Source organism: Temnothorax nylanderi, unplaced genomic scaffold (assembly GCF_030848795.1).
Source record: "Temnothorax nylanderi isolate EJ_2023f unplaced genomic scaffold, tnyl_v1.0 TNYL_tig0010_pilon, whole genome shotgun sequence".
NCBI classification, from domain to species: domain Eukaryota; kingdom Metazoa; phylum Arthropoda; class Insecta; order Hymenoptera; family Formicidae; genus Temnothorax; species Temnothorax nylanderi.
The window spans coordinates 668,235-692,221 of record NW_027249072.1 but is presented as its reverse complement, the minus strand read 5'-3'; the positions used below and the strand labels follow the sequence as shown (position 1 = coordinate 692,221).

The following is a 23,987-nucleotide window of genomic DNA, read 5'->3' as shown; positions in this document are numbered from 1 at the left end:
ATCCGAGTGTTTTATAAAAAGGGCCTATTACGTTCTCTGTCCGGACTGTTATTTTAGTATTTGGGTTATATCATATAGAGGGAATTGCCACGTAACACGAACAATGCACGAAGCTCTTGGCTCTTGTAACAATGCAACCGCGAGACACGGCACAGACGATTTTGTTGGCGTTTTCAGCGTCGCGTGCAATGCATCACGCAAAATATATATAACTTTGCATTGTATAACCTGCCGTAAAAAAAATAGCAAATGCCGCCGAATCGTCAGTCCAAATTTACATTATGCGCGATACGGGATATTTTAGAACGCGGAAAAAACCATCTCAATATAGGATAACTTATATTATGTTTATGAGCCGTTACATAACAAAGAGATACGAGATAAACCAAGTTTGCAAACTAACAAAAAAAATATATTTGCTTAAGCAAATTAATAATAAAATATATCGTACTCACATGTATATATATTCTTTTATTTTTCTGTTTCTGTTATTCGATCGCACAAACAGGCGCACAAAATTCTGGAAGAATCCACAGTGAACATTGCGTAAAATTCATAACACCGTACAACATTGTTTATTTTCAATATTTCATTGATATTCGTACATTCATCTCACACATATTTTTTTTTTAAATTAACGACGAGTTTTTACCATACGCCACGCACCTATGCAAGAATTAATACGCATTGGTAATTTAATTGGTAACATATATTTCGGTAGTAAAGAACGCGTAATAAGAATCACGATTAAAAAAATTATTGGGTCAATCGCGCATGTTAATATCAATTCTGCTATGTATGGCCGGAAGTTGATTATCAAGATTCGTAAGTGTTACATATAATATCGACTGAAATTCGTGAGTCGCGTACGTATTTTTCTAAACGATTTTATTCGGCATTTACACAGAGATTTCACGCTACTCCGTGCATCCGTCATAAATGTCGTCAATCGAAATAAATGTTTTCCTGTTACCAACATCATCGTGGTGTAGATACATAATTAGATACATAATCGTCCATCGATTCAACGCACTCATTACTCGCACACCGGTTACTTACTATAATGCATACAGGCACGTCAGTATGCCTGTCCTGTTCATTAATTGATTTTGCATGCACACATCCAAGCGGCAGGCAGATTCACATGAACGCTCATTCGATCTGCACATTCCAGAGATGCGAGCGGAGCTTCTCTCAAATTTCTTCCCTTACTTCGAATATTTTGTAACGCAGAAATTTCATAATGTTGCAACATACAAATTCGCCTCGCGCTTGCATTACAAGCCTCCCGCATCTGTCTTTCACAAGAGACAGATTACAAGATCAAATCAATGTTACATCCATTCCACGCTGAAATACTCGTAGAAACAACACAACTATATTTGAAACGTATGTATAAATCTATAGAACGAGCGCCGTAACACAAAAAGGGAGATTTATACAAATATGATTCGCGAAAGCTTTGAACTTTTTCGCCACATCCATTTCGAGGGATGAAAATTATACGCGCTAAATAGAAAATATTTTAGGGAACTTCTTTGTGTAAAACGTAAGCTGCAAATTTAACGATTTGCTTAATTTATAGTTACAAATTAAATTTTATAATACTGTTCGTTATATACAAATAATTTTCTTTTATCTATTACTAGAATAATTTTCTCGATAAAAAACTCTTATGAAAAATCCTTGTAGAATTCGCACGTTTCTGGATTTTGTACTTGTGAAATGATGATAACGACGATCTACTAAATCGAAAATGACGTGACGATTCAATTGACATCAATTTTCACTAAATCCAACATCTAGACGATGAACGCGTTTTATAAAATGGCAAGCACGTTATATCGCACTAGATATTATTTATTTCTATGCCATCCTAGGTTATATTGTAACCATGCTATTTTCTATTTTCGTTTGAATTCGAAAATATTTCTCTCACGCGAGCGTGGCATCACGTTTTTTCTCGCGCTTCATGGTACAACGTATGATTTCCCTTTTTGCGTATGCATCACCTATATTTTTCCGAACGTAAAATACACAACGTATATGGATGATTTGAATTTTTCACTCTTATGAGAAAAATATTGATATTTCTACGAATATTTTTAAAATATTAATAGCATTAAAAAATTACTTGTCGACAACGGATGCGACAAGATCGTCAGAGATCATATTACGAGCGCGACAACCGTGGAATGGATATATTGTTTTCATCCATCGGATGAGAATTTATATTTTGAATTTTCTTTGAAAAAAAAAATTATTTCTAGATTCGCAAACATGGAAGAAGTTCAGATTGTGCGAAAAATAACTCTCTGAACTGGAAAAGAGGAAAGCTCCGCCGGCAATAAGTTACCACGCACAAAAACGAGTATCGCTGTATTGCTATACTTGTAAATCACAACCAGCCGAGTATCAGTTTATCAACTAGGTGTGTGTGTACATATATATATGTACATATATATATATATATATATATCTTTTTTTATTTATTATACGTATCTAGAACTGTATTGTTTGTATCGAGCGACCAGGCTCGATCACGACGTGAAATTCTCGCGCATCGTGAATCGCTTCGCAGCATCTACAATATATATTATATTTAACGACCCTGACATTAAAAAAAATGAGAGAGAAATCACTCGACTTAAATTTCAAGGGAGGAGATTGAAAGAAGCTGCGTACCGATTCGCGAAACACTCATGCGAGAATTGCACTGCTGATACGTATATTAATATAGTACGCGATATAATATACAATATATAATATAATATCATAAACTACGCATTTTGAGATTCCTACCCAAGATATCGGTATCCGAAGAATCCAACGCTACCTCACGCAACGAGATAATGTGAGAAAGATGAACAATATGAGAAGAGAGATCGGGGATAATGCAGAGGGAAGAAATGTTTTAATAAACTTTATATCTTTTTCTACCGAGTCAAACCGTGATAAATATGTTATTTTGGCACTTATTAATATCTTCGCGAAAGTAATACGAAGGAAAAAAAATCTTTCAAGTTCAAATAACAAATTTTATTTCTATATATAATACATACATACGTTAAAAAAAGGAAAAAGAATAGTAGGACAAATATCAATCAGTTGGCTTTACACCGATCAAACTTTTTCTGTATGCTATTTGAAATATACGCGTTCGCAAAAGAATCGAATCAAATGATCAAATTTCGACGCGAGATATTGTGCAACAAAGGTCACCGCGGAAATTTCATCTAAATAAAAAATAGTGCGAAACGAGTGCCAGCGTTTAGGCATGGGTTTTTTCACAGAAAATGAAATTCATGCGATAGCTTCGGTGAAAACGTAATCCCGTTTGTAACAACCCATCGCAGCCAAGTTTGCAAGTTCGGAACTACCTGTAGCGTTTTGGCGAGGTTACAAAGAAAAGAAAAGAAAAAAAGAAAAAAGAAACTATACGATATACTTTTTAAAGACGATCGGAACCTCGTAGCGTTGATTCTCTTACTTTCGCTCCCTTTCTTCCTCTCTTGGGCAGGAGGCAACGCTGCATTGAAGAGTATAACTCGAGTAAAGAAATGTTCCCTATCCTAGTAATTAAAAATCTTATGTCGTTCGTAGCACGGCTACGAACGTGTTCTCACAACCTTATCACAACCTTATTATAGAGTGCCCTGGTGACGAGCTTTATACCACCGAGTCGTATGATCGTCCGATCTATTTCCTTCGCCCTTCTTACCTAAGGTTTACCTCAACAATCTGTCCGTTTGGCGCGGCACTCGAGGAGATGGCGGTTTCTCGCCGCCTGTTCCCTCGTTTTTACCCTTAAAGATACTTTAAATTGTATTGTGGTCATATAAATAGTACTTCGCGTATGTCAAGATATATGAATGTACGTGTGTATGTGTGTACGTGTGTGTGCGTGTACGCAGATCTATTCGGTATCCCGTAATCACCGATACGTGCCTCATTGATCGACAACAGAGAGACGCAAGAATAGATATTTACTGGAGAACCGTATTCTTCGAAATCACTCTTAGTAGCGAAAAGTTTGCGGCAATCAGGAATCATTTCCCCGATCCTGTATCCATTTGAAGAATTTTCAATGAAAATACGTTATAATTCCTGTTTGATACTTGCCGTGGAACCATCCAACAAAAGTTTAAACTTCTGGTGGATATAAATGAATGACGAGAGCTTATTCTATTATTTATGACCGAAACGTGTTTGATTAACGAGTTAAGATGAAGAATTGTAAATCATGATGCTGCCATTATATAGGGTCACGAAAGTTGGATATTAAAAAGTTGGAATAAATGGATGGTCTGCCGTCCGAGTTCTAAGGAAAAACCGTCTATTAATAAGCTAAGAGAACCGTCATTATAATAAATAGCGGTGATTCCGGGAAACTTTTGTAGCGGTACGTGACGATATAATCGCGTGTCAACGTGAATACGTCGGGAGGCGGTTTAAAGTGTGACTTCATGCGAGGCGCGGCCGCGACCGCGTGCGTCGTGAAACCGCAGAGATTTTGCGGGTCGGCGTTGTTAACGTCACGCCTCGAACAGCCTCGAATAAACGACCACCTCGGCTGATGACGAATGAATGCCTCTTACGCTGTTTCCTTACGCTACGTGCCCCGCGACCAAGGCTCATGGGTTTAGTATTAATGATTCACAACCGTAATACTTGCAATTGTTAACGTTCGGTGGACGTACGCACGTCAACCGGGTCTACCTACAGAAAACGCACGTACGATTATTTCTCCGTTGTGTCGTTGGTAGAAGAAAAGCACGTTCCCTTCTTTCGCCACGACGCGCGTTCGCCGAACCGACAGACATGTTACTCGACATTCTACGGAGACGTATCTTTTGCTCCCCCGTGCAGTTCTGGGAGACGGAAACTGTGCGCGACGAGGAGAGGAACGACGGTGGCTTCTCGCGAGACCTCCCCCGATGACCTCGATTCCATTGCAATCCGGTATCGAGCGTTATTGATCTAGTGATAAATCGCATTTACACACTCTCGGGCGCGAAATTTAATCATTAATCATCTTCCAGCGCGGCTAGATTGATCATCGAAACCCATGGAAGGGAGAAAATTCATACGGAGCTCTGACACGAAGCTTTACATAATTATATTCGGGGAAGCTAGTCGCCAGCCAGTACAGGAAGCATAATTTCCTTTATCACTCCCGCGTAAAGTTTCCCTTCAACTTTCGCCCTTGAAAGCTCTTCAGGACCGAATCAGCGCTAGCCTGGCCAGTCTGCCAATCTTGATTGAGATTGCCTTCGTGCATCTCCCGGATGAGACCGTATCCATTATCTCAACATCTTCTCGGGATCCCTGATAAATTTTCAGGCAAGTTCCGACGGTAAGTGCACATCGCTCTTCGGGCTCTTTCGGAGTCACGGCAATCCGTTATACTAGTTGAAGGAAATTTTCGAGATTCTTGTGGCGTTCAAGTTTTCGCCTCATAAAAACGAATTTACCTTCAAAGTCGCGTAATAATTCAAAAACTTTGTAAATGTTTGATTTAGGAACCGAGCATTATAGGGATAGAGAGAGATTGATTCTATAACCAATTCTAATAATTTTCGCGCGAACGATCTTTAATCTTCTCCCCCTTTATGTCTGTTTACGACCTCGAAATTTCCGCCTAATGAAATTTACCACGTTTCTTTCATCTTCAACGTAAACAACAGTGCGTTACTTATTACGTTTTTATTTCGTCGGTTGGGAATTATGGCCGTCTCTTCTTCATCGCTACACGTCAGATAATTGTTTAACGTAATTGTTCGCGCTAACAGGATTGGTATCTTAGTTAAACGCAGTAGTCGAAAATAAATTATCAAGTTTCGATTGGTTCGTAACTTGGCGTAAAACGGTAATAACCCTGCGAATTTGCTGATAACTTACTTGCTCTGAGTTCTCGCTCCGCGACGCTTCGCCGTTTCGTAACTTGTCGTCATCGTCGTCTCTGTGCTGACTGCGTCAAGTTTTCACCGCGTTTACCATAACGAGCTGCGCGCGAACAAGCGATCGGGGTGAGCGAGACGTCTAAATTTCCGTTAATTACGACGTATCGCCATCCCGACGCGAGATACAACGAGCGACGCGCTTTTTCCTGGACGAAGAACTTACTTAACGACTCCCGTTGGCTAGCAGACGGAAATCCCGTGAGTATAGAAGTCGTGGCGCAGGGGCTGTTATACCCGGTCGCCGCGAGATTCCGCGTGGCTCGCGATCGGCGAGAGGGATTCGGACGGCCAGACGTCGAACGGAATCACGAGGATCCCCCTCGTCTGCCAAAGCCCAGGGGCCTAACGCGACGGCCGCGGGGGCTCAGCGGATTCGCAGCAGCCGCCTAAACGCTCTTCTATAATCAAGATTGAAGATCGTGTAGATGAGGGGGTTGAGAGCGCTGTTGACGTAGCCGAGCCACGTGATGAAGTACACCATCCTCTCAGACGGGCAGCAGGCCGGGCAGAACGGCACAATAACGTACATAAGGAAGAACGGCAGCCAACAGACGACGAAGACGCCCATGATGACGCCCAGAGTCCTCGCCGCGCGTCTCTCCTTGGACAACGAGATCCGCTGTCGCTCCTCGATGAACTGGTAGACGGTCGAAGTGACGGGGATGGCGTCGCCGCCACCTCGTCTAGTGGACGCGCTGGTACGACCGGGGGTACGTTCATTGTCACCTATCGTCACTTCGGTCGGCTCGTCGTCGATCAGCGACGGCTTCGCCTGCAGACGAGGCGTCGAACGCTCATTGTGATTCGTCTCCGAGCTGACCGACTCCTCGGCGTCGTCGGTCTCGCGGTGCCTGGTGGACTGCACCGGGCCCAGCCTGCTCTGTCGGGCCCGTTCCCGTAGCCGTCTGCGCGTCGCCAAAAAGATCTCCAGGTAAACCAGGCTCATCAACAGCAACGGGATGAAAAACGAACCCAGAGACGAGTATATGACGTAGCCCTGCCGTCTGGTGAGCTGGCAGGGCGTGCCTGGTTCCAATTCCTCCGGCCAGTCGTTCCACCCGGCCAACGGCGGCGAGCTGATCGCACCCGAGAGAATCCATACGCCGGCGATCGTTCCGAGGACTCGCTTGAGGGTGCGTTTCTGAGCGTAATTGATAGGATCGGTGATCGCCCAGTAACGGTCCAGCGCGATGGCGCATAAATTGAGGATACTAGCGGTGCAACAGAGCACGTCGCACGTCAGCCACAGCTTGCACAGGTGAATGCCGAAGATCCACTTGCCTAGCAGTAGGTAGGCTACGTTGAATGGCATCACGAGTATCGCCACCGCGAGATCGGCCACCGCCAGCGAGACGATGAAGAAGTTCTGGACAATTCGGAGCGGCCGGTACGTGAACACGCTCAGGATAACCAGCGCATTACCGAACACCGTCGCCAGCACGAGGAAGCCCAAAGTAAGCGTAGCTGCCACCGCCTCCCATGTCGGCAGATTCGAGCCCGTCTCCTCTTCCGGGACGCTGCAACCTCCGACTTCATAATCGTCCGACATCGTTCCGCCGGATTCTCCGCTCGAGTTCATGTCGTCCAGGATACCCTCTGCAAGTCAGATCGTTCAGTATCACGCAGCTATCGTTGGTAAATCAATTCTTTTCCCGTACCGTCTCCTTCTTCCCCTTTGTTCCCGTTTCATCAAACGTACCAGTATTTGTAAATTGAAACGCGAACTCACAAAATTCTGATACTGAAAAGTTATAGTTTAATACAGTCGGTTGAGTCGGGGGGGGGGGGGGGTGGGTTTAAATATACAAAAGTCAATCTGACTTCGGTATCAAATGTCCAGCGAACGAATACGTTTATACAGCTCGAATGACATTTAAGCAACGTTCGATATGTGGAATATAAATTCTGTACAAAATAACAGTTGTACTTTACGAAACGTTTCGAGTAATACGATCGAGTAAAGCATACGTTTGAAAGGTCGTTTCAAACGAAAATTAATACAGCCTTCGCGTTTCTTTCGCGAGATCTTGCACGACTGCGGAAATCGGTTGGCATTCGCCAATCCAATTTGCTTATTTCAGTCAACTTTTCGACTGGCAATAACGTTGATTTACGAATTGAGTTTAGCCAGATAGAAACCGTATCAAACTGCAAAAGAGAGATATGTGTGTTTCTCGCGCGTGTGTGTACGTATTTATGTGTATGTGTGCAAAAGCGAATCAAAAGTTTCGAAAAGTTCGCAATTTTTTCGTCGCCGAATCACTCGTGATTGCAGATCAAAGTAAGTTTGAAACATATGTTTAGCGACGATCAAAACAAAAGAAATATTTAACAATATTTTGAACTTGTCCTTCCCGTTCTATTTTTTCTAACTCGCTAACACTTTTATTCACAGAGAATTTAAGTTTTTCATCAGTGATCAGTAATTCTTGTAGATTTATCGTTCAATTTATTTAGGCGGAGGTAACGCCTCAATTTTTGTAACAGCGTTTTTGCTGCTAAAATAAATGGACCCGCGCAGCCGTATAGGGTTAAGTAATCATCATTATTCACATGCATATTTACGGAAACCTCGATCGTACAGCTAGGTCTGAAAATGTAAGAATAGGTAAAATCGTTAATGTCCCTAATAAATCGCAACATCAAGCATCCAACGGTGCTTTTTCTTTAGGCCATAAATTATCGGGTCGCAGATTGCGCGCGGCACTTATGTATATTCGACCGCACGCACGAGGTATTATTTTCTGCACGAGAGCCTGCGGTAGGTCTGAAAGCGCGGAAAATGTTTCCATTTTCGTGCTCCGAGTGTTCGGCAAGCAGCCCGGCTTTTGTCACGCTCCCGGCACAGGAAACGTCGCGTCGCCAATAACAATACAGGGTTTAACGATACACGGTATATATATTCTCACTGAGAAACGGTCAACGCGACGAACGTATGAGACGGTAAAGCACGATTCCGCATTCTCACAGAACTCGTGAGTCGTACCGAATCGTTAAAGACGCCTTCTTCTCGGTATCGAACCGAAAGAGGCGGGTTGCTTAAATCCAGATTCTTTCTTTCCCTCGGAGAGATAGCGATCGCGACGCGAAACGGGTCGCGCGGAATAACATTTTTCACGTTCTCTCACTTCCGTGTAATTACCACTTGGAAATCCGGGAAAACACCGCTCCCCCGTAGTAACTCCGTTCTGTTTGCCGTTCGTCGTGCCAAAACCGTCGGGTACTTCATCATCCGAGGGTACTCGGAGTCTCTCTCTCTCTCTCTCTCTCTCTCTCTTTCTTTCTCTTTTTCTCTCATTTCTCTGACTGTCCCCTCTCTCGGCTTCTATGCGCCGACCAATTTGAAGCGCGAGGGAACTGTCAAACTTCATTATTACACATGTACGCCTACGAGGTAAATATTGATTTAGTTAATGCCGAAAGGGGACGAAAGCACCGCGATACAGGGGAGTGCTTTTCAAACAGGAGACGAACGCTTTTAATAGCCGTCCTGACGAATCAGCGAACCGCAAAACGCGATAAAAAAAGAAATAATCATTAGAAAAATCACGGCGGGATTACCCGTAGGAGCTCTCAGGAATCAGCCGGTGAAATATCCCAGTCCGGCTATTTGCAACCAAAGCGGCGCATCGAGCCGTGTTTGATTAAAGCAATCGTGGAACTTTCATGGTACGTAACATCGTTCGAGATCGGCTTTGTAAGCTTATCCAGTTTCATCGATTCGTGTAAAAGCGTGTTCTCCATTCCGATGGCGATTCCCATGTAAGAAGAGGAGACGATCGGCTGATTTTAATCAATAGTATTGCATTACCCGCGAAATACGATACGCGATTGATCACTTATTAAATCTTAAATCCAACGGAGTTATTATAATAACATATGGTATATTCAATGCGCACGAATTTATCCTTTGTACATGCAACGCGCTTACCCCCAAGAAATCGCGCCGCGTAACATTAAAACCTCGTAATATTTAAAACTGCGCAAAACTTATTAATCACGCGACCAAGACGTCCCCGGCGGATGCGCGAAGTTTTCGAAGACTTTACAGATAATACGGACTATTTTGCCGCGAGTACTTCAAGCTGCGAAAAGCACGTAATTCTGCGCGTGACAGTTCACCAGTGAAATTCGCTCGACTGCACATTACAAGTTTTCGTTAAAAAAAAAAGAAGAAAAAAAGGGGGAACAAAGTTAGAGCTCGCACCGCCGACAGCGTCCATGACTGAACGCGTCGCCCCAAACAATTCGATTACAACTCCATCGCCGACGGGGTTTCGCACCTTCAACTGAATTACTAGCCCGAACCATACAGGATCGCCATTTAGGAAAAATTTGTACCAGCGTCGAAATTTTCCTAAAATGTCGCGCGAACGCGTTTCACTCCCCGGATGCTCAAATTTTCAGGGTAGAGTGGGTTAAAGGCAGCCCGTCACCCACGTCTACCGAATACACCCACCCACACCCACACACACACACACACACACACACACACACACACACACACACACACACACACACACACACACACACACACACACAGAGAGAGAGAGAGAGAGAGAGAGAGAGAGAGAGAGAGAGAGAGAGAGAGAGAGAAATTGCCGTCCTTAAAATTCTGTGAGGCGTGGACTGAACGAGGCTGCATATTTTTCGTCGGTATCGCGTCACGTGAGATAAATTTCGCGTAATCGATAAATTCTATTTCACGTGCTGTAGCGTGATATATGGTATAGCGTTACATGACGTCGGCGACCACGTCCTTATGCGTTGTTGCACACGAGTACAAGGGTGAACGTTAAACCATCTTGTATTCTCGAACACCAGTTATGCATATCTCCGCTACATTTTTTAATCGAGTACGCGCATTGTTTCGCCAGAATGCATCTTTGTAAAACGATAGAAAATCCTACTTAGTAACCGCTTGAAACGCGCGAAAGAGATTCTATACATCCTATAATACATACATACAAGACGTCCCGACCTCGTCGCAGCATATTTAACTCGCTTAAACTTTCGGCAGTTTGAAATTTACCACGCGGTAATAAACAGAAAATCGGAAACATCGAGATAAAAATACTTAATATAAAGAGAAATATTTTCGATTCGCTTAATTTGTTGGATGGTGTAGCTCCCCTATAGAATTTCAGTTTGCTCAAGCTTATAACTAGAATATCCTAATTAAAGTGCGTCGACTGCAGTAACTCACAGTTGTTTCCGAGTTTTGATTAGAACGGGAAGTACAATCGATTCCAATTCCAAACCCCAGTTTAAATAACATTTTGTGTATAGCTATATTGTGTATCGTGTTACATTGTTGTTCCGTCCTATTGATAACGCTATACTAAATCACACACCATAAATAGTAATTTTGTTGGAATTAAATAATCTCTCTCTTTTTATTCTTAAAAAATATATATTTATTATTCTCAGTATATTTTTCAATCAAAATTTATATTTATGAAAAAATTTTTATTTAATAAAGTGAAATACAAAGCGTGTGTATTTCTCTGGACGTTCAATATTAAATAATTAACGCTTTGTTTTTAATGTTTCTTTTCTAGCAAGCCTAAAATAATAATTATCTGCGAAAGAGTTACTTTTCTCGTATTTCGAGCGCACTTGAGCGGTACGTTCGTAATATTTTGCTATGAAGGACGCGAGGGCGTATTCGCGCAATGACAAAAGACTATTGATTTCGCGAGTTTAACATGAGACAATAATAAACGGATAATAGTATTAGAATTATACGCGCGGCGTATTAGCGTGTATCGTTCACTTCATTAGTAAATCAAACGCTAACTCGTAATGTTTCGAGTGTGGAGTATTAACAGCGGAATGCCGTACCTCTGTCTCTCAATAGCAATCGATGAGGCGCAATTGACATGAACGCGAAAGGGCACTTGTCGAATATTTGGAGCCTATTCTGACATTAATCACGAATCAGGTCACGGATTGTAAATCTCCGTCGTTTGCGCAATTAAAAAGTTATTTAATTTTCGATTCATATATATATATACGTGACAGCGGCAGTATTTGTAGCGGCAATATTTAAAAAATATTTGTAACGAGATGACACGTTAAGCAGACTATCCTCCGTATTCCGTAATTAAACTGCAATGCATGCCGAATTCAAATCGTGGAAATAATAAACTTTCACTAATAGGTAAAATAATCTTGGTCATTGTTAGCCATCATGGGGAATGATGACACAATAAAATCACCGTTAACAATGTATTCACTGCAGACAAAATCAAAGGGCAGTCGGGGCTTTGGAAGTAAGTCAAAAACTGAAAGAAAGGTTCCGTCAAAGTACTTAAAAATAATTGGATTTTCCGGGCAAAGTCGTGGCCTTAATTCTTAACTGACGAATTGTCTTCGTCGTTCTCGAGATCCTTCGACTGTGATTTGTTATGCAATCTCTCCAAATGGCAAAGCACTTACTATTAAGTCCAGCGCTATGCGCTCTGGTCTTTAATGCGAAACCGTCAAAGATACATTGCGCGTCACATCTTGATCCTGCCCCGCTTACGGCGATCGACGATCGATCGGCTGATTTCAGTAAGGATTGTGAATCGAATCGGTCATCGGTTCCCTCGGGTTACACCATCTGCAACAGGGAGACAGAATTATTTATACTGTGAAACTTTTCTTATAAATTCATCGAAATGAGATTGTAATTGAATTGACTTCTCATGGGTATACTCTGCCCTTAATATATACAGCGAATCCTTCTTTTCCATCGATAATCAGAATTTAAATTGCAAACAAATATACGAGAACTAATTTTATGACACCCTCCGTATACCTTGTTCACTATCACGCATCACTGATTTTCATATTATCGCCATGTCCCGTGTTTATATGTGACAAATAAAAATAGAGTTACCGTAATACTTTTGCGCGGACGCAATAAAATGGAACGCGTAAATACACGGCAAATGCTGCAGCGAAAAGTTTGCCCGATTTTCCCGGCCCCCCCCACCCCCCCTCGTGGACGAAGAGGATTTTACCGCGGTAAGGGGAAATTTAATTCGAGACTTAACCCAGTTTCGGAAGAATGTGCATGAAGATCTGCTCGTATGTACAGTTTGTATTTGCAACAGAAATTCTTGACAATAGGAAATTTATATTGTAAAAGCAAACATGGCAAATAGCGTAGACTGATTAAATATACATACACCCTGTTTTGCAAATTCCTCGAGAACGCAGAGTGATGAAAGTTCCGTACGGATCTTGCGAACAGTAAAACCGTTTTTATCCCTGTATATGCTTGCCGTTATAAAACGTAAGAGGAAAGTTTCATGCCCGGAAATTCGAGTAGGTTAAACAAAGAAAACGATACTAGAGAATATAAGAATATCGTAGAAGTACATGTGCGTCTTTTAACCACGAATTATACAGCACATCCATCATATTTGTAACGCTCGCTAGCATTTTTTTCCTATTAACCAAGAAATTACTTCCTTGTTTATGCATTAATTTTTACAGTATATAATCAGAAAAAAGTGATAATGATGCTCAGATAAGAAATAAAAATTTAGTTTCTGAAAATATAAATGAAGTGTCATCCATCATGCTAGCGTGCTAAATTGATCTTATTTATGCTAACATATTCACGGTATTATAACTTAATAAAGTAATGCAAGAAAGATTATAAAGCAAATGAAGATTGCGTACTCTCAGTACTCTCAGTTCTCCATTAAAATAACAGAGCGAATATGTTGTAGCCATTACTGTGTAGCACTGCGTGACATTATCGCTGCGATTTGCGGAACTATAGCTGCTATATAGTTGCTCTTGGATACACAAAAAGGATTGCTCTGCGAGTAACAATAGTCGCTTTTAGCGGCTAAGGGGTTAAATCGACGTTGCGGCACGTTCTACGTATTCCGTCTGTAGCAAACTTCCACTTTGGAAAATGTTCGATTTTCCGGAAGGAGGACAAACGTCTGCGCGCATGAGGATCGAGAAAACAAAAGAGAAATTTAAATCGGGTGACACGGGATGTCACTGCCAAGTTTCTATCGCAAAATGAAATTTCGACGCTGAAACTCGACAAAAGTAGAAACGCATTTATAAGAGATGTCGAATCTTCCTGAGGAAAGTATGAGGTGGCATATGGCTGAGAGGTAAAATATATATTGCACAGAGTATTATTCAATAATAAGTTCTGGGATACGCTTTTGATGAGGGTCCGGATTTAAATTTAATTCGCGACTCATATGTCGTCTTAGCAGAAAGTAACGTATAACTTTATTTTAGAAAATCCCCTTACACGGAGAGATTTTTTACAAGTGGAAAAAATACCGAGTTAAAATATGAAAGAAAATTAATGAAGAGGCATTAAGTAGACGTAAGAAAGAAAACTGAGTAGAAAAAATGTTACAACGTGCAAAGGATATACGAATGCGAGAGGCGTTTCTGGGGAAAGATATATGTCTACATTGTCCCTATCCTAAATTCGTATCCTATTTACTATTCCAGCAGGATCTCGAACTCGCTACTCACTGAACTGGCATATCGATTCCTACGGGATTCATCTCTCAATCGAATTTGTTCGTATAAAATGCACGCAGGAGATAGCGGACTGGCGATTGACCTGACTGAAATTTATGATCTCGAGCACTCTGCGTAAAATGATCAAAATAGTCTTCGTTTGTTCATGTAAAGTGCGGTGCATAAGATTTTGAATACGCGAAACGAGAGGGGCAAATAGATAATGCACGAAACAAGTATCAATGAATAGTTCAACGCTATAGAATATTTTAAATGTCAGATAGTTTTGAACGCTAAGCACTTTCCCCATTACATCTAAATAGCCGGCTTTCAGTTGTTCCAGGTTCAAGCCACACGTTCTAATAGCTTCGCGTTACGCGGCTAGTTTGACAGTAGAGAGTAATTATAATATCAGCATTATCAGAAGATAAGTTACGTCTTTAATCACTTTGTTATCCGACACATGTCAATTCTGCAACAGAGAGCTCCAACTTTGGGTCGATTCGACGTTCCGTTTTCCTTCATCGCATTGAAGCGCGATATTACGTCACGTTTTACAATTTCTGTTAGAAGTAATGTAGTTGTATAATAAAAATTCGAGAATATGAGAAATGTGTTTGAGTCTATATAAATCAGGAGTGTAGGACATTCCTAGGGAACTCACTACGGCCATTGTGCGTCGTTGAATGTATTTCATATTTTTACTTTACGGAACGAGTTTTACGCAATAAAAAGAAGAATTGGACGGGATATTATCGTGCTGCGTATATAGCCATGCTCCATCGTGTATTTTCCTTGCCAGATTTTGCTGATGGATCCTTCTCGTAGGAAAATTGCTGTTCGCTCTAAGGGAGCTTATTTCGCTGATCTATCATCCACGCACAAAGGTTGCGGAGGTATAAACAGCTGCTTAAAAGCCTCGTAGTTTTCATAAATTTCAATTCCAAACGGGTCTAGTCGAATCAAGAGCGTCCATGAGATACGGTATGCATATTTTGTTTCTTCTCTCGCCGTTACCAGCGCGATACCAACGAATTTCGTCTTGCCGGTACATAACTTTTCCAACTTTAATTATAACAAATACTCGCATAATATTAAACCTGGCTGTTTAAAAGCGCGACTCCACGTGCAACGTTATACTCCGCTCACTATATGAAGCGCGATATTACTTTATATATTCACGGAAGTCGGATATTCTTTCAGTTACGCCGCAAAGTTTCAAAACGCAAAATTGGAAAATAATACTTTATACAAGTAGCTGTACACAAGTAGCTACTTTCAATTCTTCGCGTACTCAGCCGCGGGAGCTTTATCTTAAAAATTTTCGGCGCGTACGTATATAGGTAATTAAACTTTTGTGTGAAATTCGAAATTACATTAATCTCCTCGTCCCAAACCATATAAAGTTACGTGCAAGTATCTCAGCTGAACCAGGTCACTTAACCATCGCGAAATACTCGTACACATAAGCTTTTATATGATTATATATATATATATAACAGAGTATAAAGATATGAAGTGCTAACAACGCTAGAAATTAAATTTAGAGGAAGATGAAGAAAAAAGTTGAGAACTTCCATAATTCAACTTGTGTACCAAGAGACTACAATGTCGCAGCTTTTCCCTCATATTAACGATATCGCTCGTAAGCGCCTTAAGTATACCCGCCAGTGTCTTGAGAACTCGAAGCGTATCGTAACGTGGGCGATTTCACGGAATAAGGACAATCGGCGAGAAAAGCGAGAGATTCTCGTTTCAAATTTCGATAGATCTCTTAGTTACAAAGCTATCCCTTCCCTCTTTCTCGATTTTATCACTTTTACAGTGATAAAAGAAGCAGATACGTTGTGCAAACTTCTTTTGCACTTTTACAGCACTTTGTATCTATAGTCATTATCGTGTCTCTCTTTTGCTGATATCTGTATAAACTGCGATAATGCATCGCTGCAAACAATGCTTAATGTTACCGCAAAAATTCATAACAGTCGCGTGGACAAACTGCTTCTCTATATGGGTTTCTAGATCTTCCAGTTAATTGCGCGTAACTGCTTGGGCTTTGTGAATTTACTGGTCATTTAACACGTTCCAATACCCCAATGATCAGCGTTGTAACACATCTGCTGAACAATATGTATGTAAAGTACCAACTATGAAAATACATAATCAAAATAATTATGATTATCATTCCTAATGCTCTAACGACTCGTAGACATGTGTATACATATACATTAATTACAAGTAGACAAGTACATTAATTAGAAAATATCCTACTGGTGGCAGATTTCACTCACGTTAATTAAATTAAATTGCGCACTGAATCTAGCTTGGGTACGAATTTCCACAAAATTACGAAGTTAAAGCAGTAAAGAGTTGTGATGCAGCCATGGAGAGCATGCTTTCACGACGATACGTGACCGTTGCTGAAACAAACTGAATAGTTTCTACTGAGTTTATAGGTTTTCAGGCAAATTGCATACGACTTTCAGTAACACATAATTTACTAGAAACTCCTACGTTATCCTTTATCTGCATTAATCAATCGTAATTACCAACGGATTGAAAAATACTAAGCTATTCAAGATCTAACATCTTCCTCTTCTTTATCATTTAATTATGCTCAAGTCAAGAACATAAAAAAAGATCATTTTCTAAAAAAAATATCTTTCCATTACTATGTCATAAGCGAAACAATATTACAGCTGGTCGTTTGAAGATAGGAGAAAATTTGTGGACAAATTAAACGAACAATTAGGATCCCTTGTCAATTGCTCTGATGAAGCAGAGACATGACACCGCAAAGTGTTCTGTCAAAGAGACCAATTCTAGGTCCATTATCACAATGGACAAGCTGAAGGTTCGTGTGACACACATAAAGAGTCAAATGACGGACACCCGATATGACGAAAATTCTTATGATAAAAGTCCTTCCAAAAAGACTCTCATTACATTAAAAAAAAAAATACATTTTTATTGTACATCAAATAATAGCAATTCAAGTTGTGTCGAGAAATTTATTTTGAATAAAGATCGAAGATAAAATTAATCTATATGTTAATAATAATATTTTGGTGTTTATCGAGAAATGTAATTCTTCATTATGGAGAGAGCAAACTGTTTCAATACGTCACCGAATAATCTGCACAAGCAAAATCGAGCGTTGACCTACGATTATTAAAACATCAATCGACCAAATTGAGCCACACGACAGAATTTCTAATTATACGTACTTTATTATCCAATATATCTCTCGTTCACTTCAAACGAGAATTTACAATTCAACGTAACAATATTCCATAAAATTATTTTCCGCAAAAACTTTATTTTCTTTTTAATATCAGAATCACTCAAACGCGAAGTAAAGTAAGAGAAGTTGAGCGCGGTTTGGCACCCAATTAATTTTAATTATAATCCCTCGCCTTTTCCTCGCCTTTTTAAATATTGCGATACGGCAGCTACGTGCCGTATTTCACAGTATTTTCAATCAGCGTTATCATCATGCTTCTTCATTGATATCCGTTACGGAATTAAAAAAAATGGTAACATTTATCGAGTAATCGTATTTATAAACAAAAATGTATAATATCATTTCGGATCGCATCGAACGTTTCAATTTAGTATATGACATAAATAATCCTATTCATTAATGTGACGATATTAAAATTAAACTTAATTCTGTATATTCCAATGACAACAAATCCGTGCATAAAAAAGAAAACAATATAAGAATATAAATTTTTCTTTACTGGAAGTAACCCTTGACATTTTCATTTTCAGACGGATAGCGGGAGTATGCTCGGTCCAGGGTGATTTAAATTTAAAAAACAGAAACTATAAGGTTGATTTTTCAAAATTTATGTTTTATCTGAAGTCACGTACATACTGGATACCTACCGCTGCGCATTTATTGATCTTCGTGTACCTATTATGTATGAATTTTCTCACGTGAAAGTTTTTTCAAGTCCTTGAACACAAAACGTGTGGACTAATAAAAAAAATTAATGGAAACGATCAAACGTATTGATATCTATTAACGAAAGCGGAATACAATGGAGCAAATAATATTTTCGATCTCGAGAAAAGACTTATATTAGATTTGACGATCGATGAATGAGCCATTATCGCATGGTATACACAGTAATTTTCATTTATCAACGACTATACTAACTGGTACTCACACCAGAAGTATTATCCATATAGAAGAGAGCCCCGGCATAGGTGCGATGGACAACTTGCTTCCGGTCAATCTATTACTGCCGCCCTATATATCGCGCATCAGTACCTTTAGCAATTTGAAAGAGCATCCCCTAATCGATCGCGATATCCGACCCTCTCGTAGGCATAAATAGTGAAAAATTCATAGAATTTATTGCAAAAACCTGGTAGAAAAATCTAATGTCATTAACTTAACTCACGTAAGAAGCTGTAAATTTTTCATAGTTTTTCTACAATTTTCTCCTTTTTTATACATTAATCAAGAGACACGGCAGTGTCTCGCGCCAAGTACACGCGAAGCGAGACCGCACCGTGCGACTCTTTTACGCGACGCACGAGTTGCGAGTACTCAAGATTAAAGTAAACGCGTTTTCTTTTCTGGATGCATAACTAGAATTTTAAAACACCTAATATAAACCCTCTCTCTGATACATGAATTAATAAACAGATGGAAAATTTAGCAAAGAGTATTTTCGCCGCATGTAGGACACATTTAGCTTAAATTACACAGTCGTTTATTAATAAAGCTTAATGGAAACGGGAATTTACGAGTTATTTTACAAAATTATTTTATCATACATTTCGGTATGCTTCGTTTGCAAGCCGATGGAAATGTAAATATTAGAAAATTTCTAAGTTTTGTAAATTAGATTCAATTTCGCAGAAATGAATCCCGCAATCCGATTTAATTTGCATATTTTGAACAAGATTTGTATGGCATTTATTCCCCGTTAATACACGGCAATCTTTTTGATCTTGAAAGAGCATGTGGCAAATATATTTCGCGATCGCGCGATTCCAATAATCAACGCGTTTCTCGATCGAGAGCATCCACGGTACCATCATATATCGTAGAGCATCGGGACAGTATCGGTAGCGATTTTAAAGAACTACTCGCCGAGCGATATTTACGCGTCTCCGACGGGTGCTCCTACACGATCAGTTATTTATAAAGCCATTCACGATAATCAATAACCTATGCCTCTCTTTCCTGTGCGGCGAAAATTCACTAACGTGCCAGCGCACGTCGAGCATCTCCGTGGAGCATCGCCATGGAGCGCGCGCGCGCTTCGTCATTGTAATGGACCTAAAAACTGCCGCAATCGAATTACAACGTACAGAGAGACGAAATATCGTTTGTTCGCGTGCGCGAACAAATCTGCACCGATTAAAATATTTAACTGATATATATGCGTAATCGCGTATTCATAAACACGCGCACACCGCCCACGTAAATATTTATAAACAATCGTAAATAACATTTCAACGGTAAAGAACCAGATGACGTGACAATGAATATTTCGCGTAAAGATGTAAACATGAAAAAAGGAAAGAACGAATTATGTAAAATGAAGGAACGGATATCGTTTTCGCAAAAAGAGAAAAATAATTATTAAATTCAAGTATTAAATTAAATTCTTTCCATTTTATCCAATAATCTGTCTTGTCCGTTAAACAGTAATCAATAATCTAAGCGTATAAAATATCGGCTTTATGTATAAAGTAAAGTCAATACTAATAAATAATAAAAAAGTAGAGAACAGCATAAACAAGATTTCGAATATAAGCTCCGCGACTTTGTTGTTAAATATATAAATTCCATGTCCGTTGTATATTTTAAAAATTAATTTCGTGATTTATTCCAACATACTTCTCTGCTTCTCTCTATATATATAACAAAAAATTTGACCGTTGTATAAATATTCAGAAATTACAACAACTACTCGCTTTACAGCAATAGTTTAAACGTTCCAGTCGTATCAAACATTTTATAATTAATTCAAGCATATTTTATCAAGAAATAACAATTCGTAGTCATATTTTTGCAGGCTTAAATTCATGTTTTTCTTTTGCGATATGGTAACAAGTTTTTGCGTTAAAAGCTTGACTCGACAACGATAGCTGTTTTTTATTCGATTACTCTCACGAGAGAGAACATTGAAAAATATTTGAATAGTATCGCGCGAGAGAGTCGAGCCGAGGAGAGGCTAGAGGCTAGCACAAACCAATGTCTGGCTGAAGATACGCTCTAACTACTTCTTATAGCCGAGAAGGAACATCGACATTCGCGCGCTTTGACCGTCGCGTAAAAGCCCTCACGAGACGCGTACTCGCGTAACGCTTCTCCCGTCCCGGGTGTATACTCAAAACACTCTCGTAACAGTTGCCGAATTAAACGACCGTTTCGACAATCGTGGCGAGAGAGAATGGACCCGCGGGGAAAAACTGATTCAACACATCGAATCCGTCGAGAAGAATTCGTCTTCCATCCGGCAAACGACAAACTATCCCAGATATATGCGCGATCGCCAAAACAAGACCAAGAAAACTCTTGGAACAACTTTCGAGAATAATTCGATCGGAATCTCCACAGTTCTCTGAATTGTAGTCTTATCGAAGGTGTAGGTTTTATGAGTGTTACACATCTCGCGAGAGAAGCTCGAAAATAAGAGAAATTAATGTCAATTCACCTCGATGCAATCGATCTTGGAGCATCGTGTATCCTTTGGGGGAGTAACTTCCTCGCGATCGCTCAGATCGCTGGCGAAGGCGAAGGAGCAAAGTACACCAATTTATAGCGCCGTCCGAAGTCGCGGGTCGCGGGTATGGATATGGATCGCCGGCGGCGAGATCGTGGTAACCCCCGGGGAAATAATAGGGCAAATTACGAGGGACGAGGACGTCGAGGACTCGTTTTCCCTCGTCACTTACCTACCTACCTATCTACCCCGGGCGATCTCTCGTTCTACGAAGTGGATCGGACGGAAATTCGCGGCGGAACGCGGAACTCGCGGGAATACATGATCCTCGAGGGCGAGACACACGTCTATGCCCGCGAATGACTCTCGATCGATCACAAGAAATACCGAAGATTCCGATAGGAAATCCGTCGAGACAACGGCCCCGCGGTCCTCGCGGCAGACACTCCGGAACTTTCATGGAGCATGCATCGCGGAAGAAGATGTTCGCGTTTATTCCGGTCACCGGGTGCAACCCTCTCGCGGACTCGCCGCGACGATCGTGCCGCATCGATGCGACCGAGGACGGCGAGGACTTCTCGTCGAGGGCCTGAGAGATCTGTGTGCTCTCTCGCTTCTCATGTATCTAGCCTCTCGCGGATCGCACCGTCGATCACCGTCGATCGTCGCGGCGGTCGCGGGAGAACTTCCGCGAGAGCGCTCGCGGCTCGCCGCGGCGAGCTCTCTCGGGGGTGGACCCCGTTGGTTCGCGCTTCGCCGGACGATAATCTCCTCTCTCGTACCTGAGATCGGTCGATCGGTGGCGCAGGGCGCGGCGGCATCGTCCCGTCGCAGCGCGGCGCCGTTCGACGAGCACTGAGCAGCTATTCTGCGCCAACCCGGTTGCGTCGACGTCGAAAAGACGCGGACGCGTACTCTCTTTCTCTCTTCCGCCACCCTTCCGCCCCCGATCCCGCGCCGAACCCTCTTTCTCTGATCGGTCGCCGCGCGCGGCGCACGGCGCGGCCGGCGGCGTATACCCTCTCGCTCTCGCCCGGTACCCGCAGCTTCCCTCGGTCCTCCTCTCCTCTCCCACGCTCCCACGCTCCCTGGCTCCCACGCTCCCACGCTACGACTGACGAGTGACGGCGCCAACGTCCGCACTCCGCCACCGCGCGCCCGCCCGATGCTGCTCCTCATTTGAGCGCACCCGCCGCTTTGCGCAGGCTTCCGTCGAACGCGAGAGGACTCTCTCCTCTATCCTCTCTCTTCCTCTCATTTTCTATGGGAGACAAAGGGAGAGAGTGGAAGATCCGGCGGAAAGGGTAAAAACGAGATAGTTAGAGACCAGCGCACGTCGAAGGGGATGCTGCTCTCGCAAGAGGGGGATAAAAGAAAGGGGAGGCTTTTTGTAAAGCGCGTCGCGCGCGCTTCCCTTACTTGATACGCTTGATACCTGTCCCCCCCCCCTCTCTCTCTCTCTCTCTTTTCTCCTCTCTCTTTCTCGCTCTTCAGCCGCGCGATATGATTCCGCGGCTGCAGAAACTTCTTGTCGGATGTCGTTAACCTCACGCTCGTTCAATCGTTTTTTCTCTTCGGCTTGTGTTTTGTTCGATTTTTCGCGTCGATGTGTTGCGCCGTGGTTTAACAGCGGTAAACTCAATTCGGTAAGGTTACTCGGAAACGGCTACGCCTCGTGTTGGAGTTGCACCGGGCTTTCTTATCTGGGAGCTTTAATTACTCGGCGCGATGGGAACTTAAATAAGTACGTTATCTTTATTGCGAAACGTATAAAATAAACGATTCACAGATCGTGCCAGAATCAAGGACGCTTATATGAAGAGACGTACCGTACCTCTCCCCGTTTTAAAGCAGACTCAGAATACAAAATTTAATTAAAGACTATTCTTTTTCACACGACCTTTTAATCGTCAGCAGACAATAGGATCAAACATCTGATATTTAAATTGAGATTCTGTTAAAGCTGAATCTGCTTCTCTCACGTTATCTGATTCCGGGAGAACGTGGATGTCATAGAATTTCTAACTTTATAAATGATACACGAGATAAAGGATTATACTTTCAAGTACCTTGCATTGTAAAAACTTTCTAAAAGCTCCACTAAGAACGGTGTGCTGCTATCAAAAACTCTATGAAACACACTTATATTTACATATTCAAATGTCACCAAAGTTTTATCACTTTAAAAATACGGAATATTTATAACAAAAAATGTAAACCAACGCGGTCTGCTTTCTATCAACTTTTTGATACATCGTTATAAACGGATTTGTACAGAATTTATATCCCATATGACCCACATCCAAAATGGGATATAAAATTATATTATCCTCTTATCTCTTAGCCGCGGTAATTTATAACGTTTAGACAGCTCTGGATCTTCGCAATTCATAATACAGAAGCACATAATTCATGGCTCGCGAAATCATAAAAATCATAAAAATGATTTATCAACGAGACAGATCTATCGATGAAAAGATGAATAACTGACAAGCAGATAATCAAAAGTCATCCTTTGTTGCGTTTGTTTCTAACTAATAAATAATCCTCTTTAGGCTCCTCCGTCACGAGTGGTTTACAAGCTGCGAATATGAAAGCTAATAGATAAAATGTACAATAGGGATTGGCGTACATATAACAGACAAATCGACACCAAGTAAACCATCGAAGGCATTCAAACACTTCCCTATCAATCGCGACAGATCGCTGACAATAACGAGCAGATAGTTCCGCGCATACAATACGTTTGATAATGAGAAGGACGTACTGGATGCCGATATTGGCGTGCAGTAGGACATATTATGTCATATGATTTATAATCTAGCGTAGATTTATC

The 23,987-nt window shown here is 41.3% G+C and overlaps 2 protein-coding genes across 5 annotated transcripts in view; one reads left to right on the top strand and one right to left on the bottom strand.

The window, feature by feature from the left end:
• Positions 1-23,987, top strand: part of P5cs (Delta[1]-pyrroline-5-carboxylate synthase) — a 47,961-nt gene that overhangs the window by 13,451 nt on the left and 10,523 nt on the right. The gene's annotated exons all lie outside the window — the stretch shown is intronic.
• Positions 452-22,226, bottom strand: LOC139787532 (tyramine receptor). 4 transcript variants are annotated; one of them, XM_071726688.1, is made up of 3 exons: positions 21,934-22,226; positions 12,405-12,570; positions 452-7,559 (listed from the first exon to the last, which is right to left on the bottom strand). In XM_071726688.1, the coding sequence occupies exon 3, from the start codon at positions 7,540-7,542 to the stop codon at positions 6,328-6,330; it is 1,215 nt and encodes a 404-aa protein (XP_071582789.1). In that variant the 5' UTR covers positions 7,543-7,559; positions 12,405-12,570; positions 21,934-22,226; the 3' UTR covers positions 452-6,327. The 4 variants fall into 4 exon arrangements, with proteins under 4 accessions (XP_071582789.1, XP_071582792.1, XP_071582790.1 ...); XM_071726691.1 differs by lacking the exon at positions 21,934-22,226 and adding an exon at positions 21,392-21,412; XM_071726689.1 differs by lacking the exon at positions 21,934-22,226 and adding an exon at positions 21,143-21,365.

Excerpts from the sequence above, each read along its gene's own strand:
- LOC139787532 (XM_071726688.1), bottom strand. The coding sequence starts at position 7,542 with ATGAACTCGAGCGGAGAATCCGGCGGAACGATGTCGGACGATTATGAA.